Genomic DNA, 12,471 nt, shown 5'->3' on the forward strand with positions numbered 1-12,471 from the left:
TGTTTTCAGTGTTGATAATTTAAAAACCCTTAAAATGAACTATGAGTTACTATTTTTCTTAATTTAAATTAGCAAAAATAAATGTGTCCAGTACAATGAATGTGAAAGTTTTAAAACAGGAACATTCGTTACAGAATTGCAATATTTTGTAGAATATTTCTGGCAGTGTATGGCAAAAATATTCTTGGCTGAGTACACCTAATTCCTGAAAATTAGTTGTCTGAGGAAATAATCACAGACAAAGACAGAGCTGGATATGTTAGAATTTTGTAATGCTATGTCTTACTGACTCAGATACCAATGGCTTTAACATACATCGTTATTTTATGCACCATTAAGGGAAAAAATGCTGCCAGTTAAACTATAATACAGTGCTATTTAGCAACAAAATAATTATTTTATACAAATGTAGGAGCTATTTTAGACTTAGTTAAATATAATTTAAAAATCACATCACACTTACGCACACATAAAAAGGCAAAAGTATTTGGTTAAGGAAATAACTGCTTTGTATGCAGTCTGACTCTTTTTCCTGAATCACTGCTTTACTTTGTGACGGATGCTTGTGCTTTTCGGCACCTGCCATCTTCTGTGTCATCGGGTGTTGATAACAGGGCAGTATTTATAATATAAGTGCTCCCTTTTTGCTCCTGGGGTATTTTCCCAGGTTATTACCCTTTCTGCAGGTTTTGACATTGTGCTTTCCCATGGACTGAACCCGTACGTGTCATATTCCTCATTTGAAAATGCGTGTCCTTGGAAGTCAGGTGGTTTTGATCAAGTCAGTAGAAAGTTCCTGACAGTTCGGTGTTTGATACCTTAATGGGAGGTACTGCGGGATGATCACACCAGCCTTGCATTGCTTTGAAATTTCTTTTATTTCTTCTGAGGGAGACGGCAGGTCTTGTTTTCTTTTTGCCCTCATTTGTGTTGCTTGCCAAACGTTGCCGCCTCAGGAGCACCGGGGCAGGGCGCAGCTCAGTGAAGAGCTCGGCCAGGCTGTGTGGGAGCAGTGAGCAGGCCGTGGCAGCTGCCACGTCGTGGCCGTGGCTGTAGAATGCCGTGGAGGGAGAGACCCGTTCTGATGCGGAGATGTTACAACACGAGAACTATCCCTTTGCGGTCGTATTAAATTTGGACATGGGTGTCGTACTGGTCGGAATTAAGAGCTTTCAGAGAAATTAGGAACTGATACATGAATGAATAGAGTTAAGATTCGTACGGTTCCTTGCTGTGGTAGCTGAGAGCAGACATACAACCGAAACGGTAAAAAAGCTTTGGTGGCTGAGAGCAGACAAACGACCGCAAAGGGATATACACCTTGGAACTGATGGAATAGGGCAGCATTTATAACAGCAAAATGACAACCTTCTAAAAACCCAACCGTAGGGTGATGGTTAAGTAAATTTTAGAATACAGACTTTGTAGAGTATTATCCTGCAGTTAAAAATGGGGTCTTTCAAAAGAAATATTTCATGTTCTATAATAATTACATGATTGATTCATGTAGGGATTAATATATGGACCTCCTACTAGGTTTCAGACGCCAGGAAAGATGAACTGGCCCCTGTGTTCGGGAAGCCTGTGTTCTAGAGGAGGGGGACAGAAGGTGTGGACAAGCAAATGATGTCAGTTAGCGGGGACACCGTGAGGGGAACAAATGGTGCAAAGGGAACCAACAACAGGAAAGGGACCAGTTTGGATTGACGGAGAGGGAGGGCCTTGCTGAAGAGATGACTAGGCTGAGAACTGCCTAATGAGAAGGGGCCCGCAGTGTGAAAGGCTTAGGGGATGGTGAGGGGAAGAATCCAGCATTCCTGACACAACAGGGCAACAAGCTAGGGGTAGGAAAGAGCTGGCGTGTTCGAGGAACTGACCACAGGCCTTGTGGCTGAAGAAAAGTTAGTGATGAGAGGCCAGACCGCTTAGCAAGGTAGGGCCAGATCGTGAGCCCTTAGGAGACTGTCAGGCACTTCGGGTCTGTCACAAAATGAAGCTGATGCTGGCTTTTAAGCACGGGAATGACGGAATCTGATGGTGTTTTAAGAAGGCCACTGTAGCTCCTGTGTGGAGAATGGATCGGGGGGAGCAGAGTAGAGAAGAGGTGGCTCGTTGGAAGCCCGGGCGAGGCCTCCTCTTGGTGTGGATCTAGGTGGCAGAAACAGGTGAGCATTCGAGCAACCGACAGTTCCCGCTAAAGGATTACAGAGAAAACACATCCAAGACACCTTTTAGGTGTCAAGGCTGAGCAGTTAGGTGGAAGGTAGGGGACTTACTGAAATGGGGGAAGGAAAGCAGGGGCCAGCAGGGGAGCATCTTGAATTCAGCCCTGGACGTGTTAAGTTGGAGCTGTTGGTGAAACATCCGCTATCAGGTAGGCAATAGGATGTGCGTGGCGGCCTCGGGAGGGTCTGGGGTGGAGATATAAATTTGGGAGTCGCTAGCATAGAATTGCTGTCTAGTGATCACCTTAGGGAAAGTTAAGAAGGCCCTGGACTTGGACTAAGCTTTGAGAAACACCAATATTTAGAAGTTAGGGAGAGCAAGGAGAGCCAGACAAGGAGCAGATGCAGCCGTGGGATGGGGGGAGCCCGAGCAGGGCGCGGTGGCTTTTGAAGGGCACTGGCGAGCCTAGGAGGAGACATTTGGGGACCGATGGGTGGAGACCACTATGATTACAGCTGTGTGAAAGCCTGTGTTTAAATACAGATAAAAAGACCAGGAGAGGCTGTGTTTTATTTAGATGAAGAGTCATTAATATTATCTCTTGTGAAGTTGTTCTAATAACAAAAACAGTTTTTTTTAAAAAGGAAAAAAGAAAACGCGCTGTGTGTCTTGGCAAATGAACTTCCTGACCGGCCGGCCACCTGCAGCCGGGTTGAAGGGGCTGGCGCACCGTGGGGTCATTTTTGTTGTTAGCTCGTTCTCCACGGGCCGTGGAAAGCCTGGGTTGTTTTAGATAAGCAGAAGCGTTTGAGAGGCTAAGCATGCGAGGCCCGCGGCGATGCCCCTCGGTCCTGACGATGCCCTGTCCTTGCAGGTGTGGTACGCCGCGTCCTACGCCGAGTTTGTGAACCAGAAAATCCATGACATTTCTGAGGAAGAAAGGAAAGGTGGTTGACTTTTCATATTTCATATGTGAATTCTAAGTTACATATATTGTATCTTTATGCCATCCCTTATTTTCTGTCTCAGTATATTTAAGACGATATGCCAGTAGGGTTTTTAGAGCTACACACCTCCGTCTGATTCTAGGGTCATATTTACATCTCTTTCATGGGTGTGGGAACATAGTATTTAACATAATGAAAACCTACAAATACTAAATTAGAGTCCAGATCAGAGGGTGATCCCTATCTAGATTTAATCTCCTCTGAGGACACAGCAAGGCAGGCATCGACTCTGTTTTTAATATAAATGTTACGGTAGGTAGTATAATCCCTGTACATAAAAATGCACAAATTATAAGTATGCAGCTTGATGAATTCTCATGAAGTGAACATACCTGTGTAACCTGCACCCAAACCAAGATACAGAGCAGGACCTGTGCCCCGGGAGACCTCTGTGCCTCCTTTCAGTTCCTCCTCACGCCCAAGTGCGATGGCTCCAACTTCCATTCACAGACAGGATGTGCTGTGACTGAGCTTCGTATGAGGGAACTGTGTGATATACACACTCTGGCGAACGCCTTTTGCCCAAATTATGTTTCTGAGGTTCATCCATATTGTCGTGTATTGTAATTTGTTCATTCTCATGGCTATGTGACCTAACTCCAAGTAGCTAGTGCCAGAATTGCATCATACAACCCAAATTTCCATGTACAGTAAAATAGACAAATGAATTGTATATTCATACGATAGAAGACCAAATAGGTCCCCGGGCCATGCTACCTCCCTGGCACATCGATGTATGCTTGCCAACTGGGGGAGCTCACCTGAGCTTCGACGCCCAGGGTTTTTATTGGGGTGTCATTCCATGGGCGTGATCGATTGTCCCTGTGATTGAACTTCCTCTGTAGCTCTGCTCCCCTCCCTGGCTGGTGTCCCCTTGCTCAGAGGGATCTGTAATCAGCCGGTTGGGCTTTCTGACACAGCCAGCCCCCATCAGTCATCTCCTGAGCGCAAACTCAGGGATGGTCAGAGACTACTATGAACAACAAAAACACATATTCCTGGGAAATTCCAGAGATTTAGAGGTTATTTCCCAGGAACCAGGGACAAAGGCCTGCTAAATTCATTATTACACAGCAGGGTTGTGTCCAATGTGTGGATATTACGAAGCGTGCCACTGTGAAGGTTCTTACACACACACACGTCTTTTAGCGAACGCATGTGTGCATTTCTGTTGGGTGTGCCTCTAGGAGTGGAGTTGCTGGGTCACAGGGTCTGCATATCATCCGCTCTGAACATTTTGCCAAAGTGGCTATATTGGACACTGATTTTCAAGTTATCTGTGGTAAAATATGCCCTCAGATTATGAAGCTTGCATCTGAATTAGCAGATTATCTGAATACAGATTTCCATTGTAGCACTTTCTGTCTTTCTGGTGTGGTGAGTGTGCGTGTGTGTATGGGGGGAGGGGAGAGAGTGGTATGAGGGTGTTTGTTCCTTTGATGTCTTACGTGAATGTATCAGAAAATAAGGTGCTGAAAACTGCTCTCTGTCAAACTTTAGCCTTTGGTTTTAAATGTAATGCAAATAGCAGACACTGTGTTTATGAACCCTGGGCTGTGGGGAGAGGGGAAGGGTGGGGATACTGGGCGTTTGAGTTTTATTGGTATCTACTGATTATCAGCCTTTATAACTTCTTTCCTGTGACTGCAGTTCTTCGAGAGCAAGAGAAGAATTGGCCCTGCTATGAATGTAACCGCCGATTTATAAGCTCGGAGCAGTTGCAACAGCATCTTAATTCTCACGATGAGAAACTGGATGTGTTTAGCAGGTATACTGATGGGGAAGGTTTCAGAAACTTAGCTTCTCAAGGTCCAGACTCATTTCAGTCTTGTCTATAAACGAATGAGTATGTGTCTGTGTGTGTCTGTGTGTGTAGACAGGTGACCAGGTGGGCTGCTGAGGGAAATTTTTATCTGTCATTTCTGTCCCTCCCGTCCCCGGCCTCATTTACCATTTATCTCTATTCCAGCATAACCAGTACCCAGCAGTGGGAGAACCTTTCACCTTAGTTAAATCTCCCCTAAGTAAAGATTCTGAAATATGAATTCTTGAGATAGCATACACCTTTGAAATAATCTGCACCTCTGATTCTCAAACTGATTTTAGTAGAAGTCTTTCATTATATGTTTAATTCCACTACATAAAAAAGATCGATGAAGGAGAATCATACCGGATGGGGTAGGTGGGAGCCAGATCAAGTAGGCCTTATGGGTAATGTAAGAAATTTGGATTTTATTCTAGGTGTGATCTTTAGAGGGTTCTGATCAGGGAGTATTGTGATGTCAATTATATTTTAAAGCATCACCTGTGATAAAAATAAAACCATTTAACTTGTACTGGAGCAAGAGTGAACCCAGGGAGCCCCGTTAGAGGGTATTCCAGCAGTTCAGGTGGAGAGTGGGAGTGGTTTGGAACAGGATAGCGCCAGAGGGACAGATGTAGGGTTACCAGCTTTTACGGGATTTGAAAAGAGCGGAGATGGTGTAACAGGCATGTGGGGCATGTGGGAAAGTAAGTGTTCTGGGGCAGTGCACACGACTGCCTGCAGCCTTAAGAGCTCCCTTGCGGTTCCTGGTCCTGAGTTACAGCGAGACCACTAGCATGGCCCTGCCAGCTCCATTCACCGCGCGAGCACCGTGTGAGCGGGCCGGCCTGGGCTGCACAGTGCGGTGGTTTTGCTAAGCGCACGCGGCGTAGCAGGAGAAGTGGGGCAGCAGTGGGGATGGGAATCAGGAGCATACACAAGGGGACGATGACAGTGAATGACTGTGGAGTTTCTGTGTGGATTAGGGGAGAGAAAACATGAAGAGGACATATGCAAATAGGTGACAGGATTAGGATTGGACTTGGTAGTGAGGTGGAAGGATTGTTGAGTCCAGGCATTAGATGGACTGAGCTAGAAGCTAGGAGAGTGTCAGGGCGGGCGATGCGTAGGGGCGAGGTGATGGGGGCGAGGCGATGGGGGGGTGCACTTTCTGAGGGTGGAGTAAATGTCTGAGATGGGTGGAAGACACAGTGAGAGCCAAGCCATTCCCTTCTGGGCATCCCTGGAACTCTGCTCATGGCCCGGTTAGAGCGCTTTTTATACGATAGTGACTCTGGGTTAGTGAGCCTTTGCCAGACTCCAGCAGTAAACACCGTAGCACATAACTCACTGTCTTTAGTGCCCAGCACTGTGTGCGACACAATGGCAGGTAAAAACGCTTCTTAGCCAACTGTTAAAAGGAACTTGAGGCAAGTAGCGAAATTTGAACTTTGACTAGATTAATAATACTGAGCAACTATCAGTTTTTTTTAGGTGTGAAAGTGGTATTGTGGATATATATCTATATACATCTATCTATCATCTATCTATGTCTATCAGACTCCTTATGTTGTAGAGATGCATACTGAAATATTTATAGATGAAATGATGTCTGGGATTTATTTTAAAATAATCTAATGGGTATGTGTGTGAGGAAGTAGAGGGGATATAGATGGAATAAAATTGGCCATGAGTTGACAGTGCTGAAATTAGGTAATGGGTACTTTGGGCTCCTTATGGTAATCTCTACACTTGCCTAGGTTCAGAATTTTCCATAATAAAGAATCTTTTAAAATTTCCTGGAAAAATATATAATTTTTATTCAATTGTTAAATAGATGAGTGGAAGAATATAGCATGACCTGATTAATTTTATACACATCTCACACACACATCTTCTAAAAGGAGTTATAGGGACTTTCTGAATCCCTTTTATTAAGGTGTTTTTGTATGTTAGAACCTATTAAGGGGATAGGATTTATTTGGTGTTTACTGGGCATGTTGTGGAATGGTTGAATTAGAAATTTGTTCTGACCTTCCAGAAGCTTAGGGTGAAACAAGAGAGTTCCTTTGACTCTTGGACAGCCACAGTTCCTGGCAGGGCTCTGAGGAGGCAAGGGGAGAAGGGGGCATCTCGTCTCTAGGGACACACCCCACACGTCGTGTCTGCGTCTCCCACATCACTTCAGAGATGTGCTCCTGCTTTCAGACTTCTCAGGAGCAAAATGGTGTCGGTGCTTTGAATTTTTATAGCTCCTTCTGTATTCTGAATAATTTGAGACATCTCTTTGAACTATATAGATGGCAAAGATGAGAGATTTAGAAAGTGCCTATTAGCAAAAACAACTGTTTCCATTAGAAAAAGAATCAGGAAAAGTAATAAAGTGAGAGGAAATCAGGACTTGGGGAAGTATTTGTTGTGGAGTGTTATGTAACATGACTATTTATAACCCAATCTCTTGTCTCCAGAACAAGATGCAGAGGCAGGGGACGAGGCAAGAGGCGGTTTGGCCCAGGTCGACGGCCAGGGCGTCCTCCAAAATTTATCCGCTTGGAAATCACCAGTGAAAATGGAGAAAAGTGTGATGATGGGACACAGGTACCGGGGCCAAGGGGAAAGAGCTGCTCCTCAGCTGCTCACTTGGAGGACATACCAGCACCACTACCGGATTAACCCAGGTGCCCACGAGGCTGCCAGCTGCCAGGCCAGCCCTTGCTGCCTGTGGGTTGAAGTGTGACTAGAGAAAGGCAGAGAAAAAAGTATTTTCAAATATTACTTAGAGCAAAAACCCGAGTTTCCTGCCCTAAAGATTTGAAATTGTCTGGAGACATTATTGTGGGGGGGGGGAGGGGGGTCTTTTTAATTAGTTTAAAAATTAAAAGTATAATGTTTCAGGAGAGTCCTGTCACAGTCTTTTCCTCATGAAGTGTCTGGAATATCTCACAGTTTTTACATCCTATGGATAGTCAGTTAATTAACTTTCCCAGAAGGAGAATATTTTTTTCTGAGCATTATGACTCTAGCCATTTAGAAAATAAGCAGGGATTCTGAACCTTAGCTGACACCCTTCTAGAGCTAATCTCTGTCCAGGTAAGGGAGTAATTCCTGGTTATTGCAATTTCAGGACTTGCTACAGTTTTCCCCCAAGGAACAGTTTGATGAGGCTGAGCCAGCTGCTCTGAATGGGCTGGATCAGCCAGAACCGACGGCTCTCCCGATCCCTCAGCTGCCCCAGGAAGCCCCGTCTTCCCTGGAGCACGAGCCAGAAGCCCACAGCTTGCACCTGCAGCCCCAGCACGAGGAGAGCGTGCTGCCCACGCAGAGCACCCTGACCGCGGACGACATGCGCAGGGCCAAACGCATCCGAGTAAGTGGGAAGCCGAGCTCCTCCCTCTCTAGGTGCTGGCCTTTCTCCGGTCAGCCAGCTGCGGAGGTGCTATGTTTTCCAGCCTCCTCACCATCCACTTCAGAATCTTGCGTCTAGCTTATCACACGCTCAATCCCCTTGTTTTGGAAGAGTTAACTGTCTCAGTGTCCCTGTGTCCTGTGGCAGGCTGGATGGCTGGTCCTAGAGTCTATCCATTTAGTAAGCACACAGAGGCTGGGCTTTTGGTAGCTCCTGGACTGGTGCAGTTAAAGTAGGCTAGTTCTCTGGATCCTCAAGCTCACAGATTGGAAATGGAGAAATAAGTATATTTAATTATAATAACTGCTTATATTTAAGCCAGGCTGATCTGTGTCTAATCATAGTTCTCAAGTTATTCTTGGGTAACTTCATTTGGTTATCTGCAGTTTCCAAGGGGGGACTGGCAAGTATCATTCCTCACCAATGCCAAGGAACCTGTGTCCAAGTTGATACGGCAGGTACGACCCACACACCCGGGGACAGCTCGGAGTGAAGCTCTCGGTCTGGGAGCAGGTCAAGGTCTCACCTGTGTGACCTGCACCTTGGCTTCAGGCCACATGGCTGCAGGGCCTCCATGGCTTCCAGGCGGATGTGTCTTGTTCTTATTTCCCGGATAGTAGTTGAGTCCGAGGCAGGAGCTGCAGGGGATGCATGTGGAGAGCAGTATGGTTTTGTGGAGTAAGTGCCTGTGCTGACAATTTTCATTTAGAAAACAATGACTTAAGCTCCTGTCTGTGGGAGCAGGGCGTGCAAAGACGTATTCGCACTTTACATGTGTATGACAGAGTTCTTTTTATATAACTTTCCAATGTCTAGATGGACCATGGCTTTAGCTTATGTTTCTGTTGGCTGTCTTACTTGCATATGTGCAGCTCATGTTTCTGTTGGTCTTATTTGCCTTTATGCTAGAAGAGACCTAGAAAAATAGCCTAGTCCATGCCTTGTAAAAACGCATCTAGACGTTTATAGCTGTTTGATAGCATCAAAGGGCTCTGAGCCCTCTGAGGCTAAATAACCTTTGTGGGGGTCCTGCAGTGGAAACATAGCACTTGTGGCTCCATGTGTATTATTTCAGAAGGATATGTAAACACACATAAATATAAACTGCAAAGGCGAAAAGCTATGAACTTATAACTTCCCATCCATCATCCTATGTTACTTCCCAGTCCCCATTTCACGCTCTTGCCGAATTACTGTCTTTTCCGCTTTGGCCATTCTGATTTTTCACTGAGTCCAGAGAAATGCTTACTAGATTTAATTTTTTTGAGGGAAAAAACTAGAGCCCACAGTGTAGTGAAGCTGTGGATACACAAGCGTAATCTAGCTATGAGTGTACTTGGGGTCTTGAAGGAGCTGCTTACTGGTTTTGGTACGAGGTTCCTCGTGTCAGAGCAGAAGCCACGTGTGTGTGGCTTTTGAAAAGGTCAGTCTTAGTTGAGCTATTTCTTTTTTTCCTCTCACACTTTCTGAAAAGTAGGGCTATGCATTTTTTTCATCTCTTCTATCCAGGTTGGTCATGACCAACTAAAGGAAGTCTTCCATCCAATTGGTAATGTAACTATTTTTCTCTCCTCCAATGCTGCCTGCTCAGCTGGAGCTGCAGGTAGGTTTGTTTCCTGTGTTTCCCATAACAGAATGTTACTTAAGTGTTTGCCTTACCTGCTCCTCTTTGCAACCTGTACTTACTAAATCCTGGGAGAAACTACAGTTTGGTTGCTTCAGTAAATGCCAATTAGTTAATGAATAATGATGATTTATTTTCAAATAGATCAGTGAGTACATCGTGGGCTGCACATTCCTCGTACACAAAGTGAAGGGTAGGACTGAGTGATCCCCCGGGTCCCTTCCAGCTCTGAGACAGTGTGAATGACTTGTGGAATGGTATTGAAGTCTAACACATACTCAGCACTGTGCTGTGTACACAGTGGAATTTTCACTGAGGCCTGTCCTCTAGGAGCTTACAGTCAAACCGGGGAGACAATGCTGATGAAAGGTGTTAAGTGCTAAATTTAAAAGTGTAGCCTATAATTATTTTAGGAACCTGGAAGAGTGAAAGGCCAAAAAATGATGGAGTCGGGGAATAATTCTTAGATGCAGTGAGACTTAAACTGGTCCAAAGAGGGCAGCACAGGATGCAAGCGAGACCCAGGATGCGCTTGGTATGCTTACGGGGCAGTGCGCACACTAGCCTGACCCTGGGATGGGGGCCAGGTGACGGACAGCGTGAGTGAGGTATGCTGGGCAGGGCTAGACCACCCTTGAATGCAGGATCAAAATAATAGGAAAATTAATCAATAATTTAGGATTCTTTAGCTACTAATATCAAACTTTAGAAACATATGGTCTTTGTCTGCAAAGAATCTGTTGTCTTAGAATTCATTTCATTGTAAGTTAAATCCCTCATCATAGATTTTAGCAACTGTACCATTTTGGCACCATTAGAGTATTTATGCACCATACAATATGGTGTGGTTGACGGGCTGTAACTTGGGGATCAGAAGATCCATAATGGCTGCATCTGTGCCACCTTCACCGTTTTCCATGATTTCTTCTGGAAATGTGTGCCAGTGGCAGCTCTGAACTACAGAAGATGCCACAGAGTGAAATGGCCTGCAGGTGGGCCGTGGGGTTGGAGTGGTTTCAGCACTCACTGCCTTGCAGTGCAGGATGACATTAGGATCATTATATCAGAGAAATGCAGTCTAGGTCTGTGTGCTTAGACGTGCTCAGGGCTCCGTGGAAATGAGAAACATGGTAAGAATAAGCAAGGTTAGTCCATAGAACTAAGAAAGTGGAGCCAGGTGGCTGCTTAGTTTAAATCACGTGTCTGAGGTCACTCATACTAATCAGAAATGGCAGGAGACATTAGCATAGTGGATCCAAACAAGGCTGAGTTCTAGAGTTGGCACCCAGGCAGAAGTGCAATCCCCGGCGAGGCCAGGGCCAGGTGTTGTGCACTGTGGATGCCCTGCGAAACTTTCGTGAACTTGAATGGAGGAAATGATTCTTACCTGCCAGAAACTCTCAATCTCCACTCTCTGAACCTCAGGAGAGCATTGTTTATTTTCAATATTTCCATGAAGTTTTGAAAGTAGCCAAAATACTGAGAGCGTATATGTGAAATAAGGAGGCGCAGAGTAAAAAGATCGGGCAGCATAATGAAGGGAAGGCTGCTCCGTGGCTGATTTGAAGCAGTTGTATTCCTAGAGACCAATGCAGCTGCCATAGGAGCGATCTGGATGTAATTCTCCTTTATTTTCATATGAAATACATTTAATTAATTCTCAGACTTTTATTGAACACTTCTTATGAAATAAGGTATTTTTTAAGGGCTCCGGGTGCAAAGGGGAATAAAATCTGATGCAAGCCTGAAGCAGCCCCAGACTTGGGGAGACAGGAGAATTACTAAGTATCTACTCAAGACGTGTGAGTAGGTAACTACATCCCGCCAGCCCTGCTAGGGAAGCCCCGAGAGGGAAGTTTTCTATTGGAAAGTAACCAAGTTCAGAATTTTCGCTAAATCAAAAACAATTATTTTGCTTTTTCCTTAAATGATTATATTACATCAAATTTAGTTTAGAAGTTACTGCTTGTAAGTAATTTGAAATGAAGGGTTTAAGCATTGTCCATTGTACTTGTTGTTGAACAAATAATGTATTAAAAGCTCCACTGATCCTTTAGTTACTATTCCCTTCTACTTACATAAGCATTCCTATTCATATACATATACCTACTCATATACCTATTAATATACATATGCATGCATGTATACATATATACATATACTTATTCATATATGTATTCATATATGTATATATTCATATATGCACACATATATACATATACCTATTCATATACATATACGTATACATATATACATATACATGCACATATACATATTCATATTCATAAACACATACCTATTCATATACTTATTAATATACACATACATACATGTATACATATATACATATACTTATTCATATATGTATTCATATATGTATATACTTAGTCATATGTGTATATGTATACATATATGAATATATACATATACATATTCTTATTCATATACATATACCTATTAATAT

General features: G+C 44.1%; 1 protein-coding gene across 1 annotated transcript in view; it reads left to right on the top strand.

Moving 5' to 3' along the window:
- PRDM10 (PR/SET domain 10) overlaps nt 1-12,471 on the top strand; it is a 52,791-nt gene that overhangs the window by 17,621 nt on the left and 22,699 nt on the right. The window contains exons 8-11 of the mRNA XM_016204472.2: nt 3,041-3,113; nt 4,824-4,941; nt 7,446-7,575; nt 8,102-8,344. Coding sequence (XP_016059958.2) covers nt 3,041-3,113; nt 4,824-4,941; nt 7,446-7,575; nt 8,102-8,344 — 564 coding nt within the window. The remainder of the gene's footprint in view (nt 1-3,040; nt 3,114-4,823; nt 4,942-7,445; nt 7,576-8,101; nt 8,345-12,471) is intronic.

This window comes from Miniopterus natalensis, chromosome 20 (assembly GCF_054644295.1).
Source record: "Miniopterus natalensis isolate mMinNat1 chromosome 20, mMinNat1.hap1, whole genome shotgun sequence".
Lineage (NCBI taxonomy): Eukaryota > Metazoa > Chordata > Mammalia > Chiroptera > Miniopteridae > Miniopterus > Miniopterus natalensis.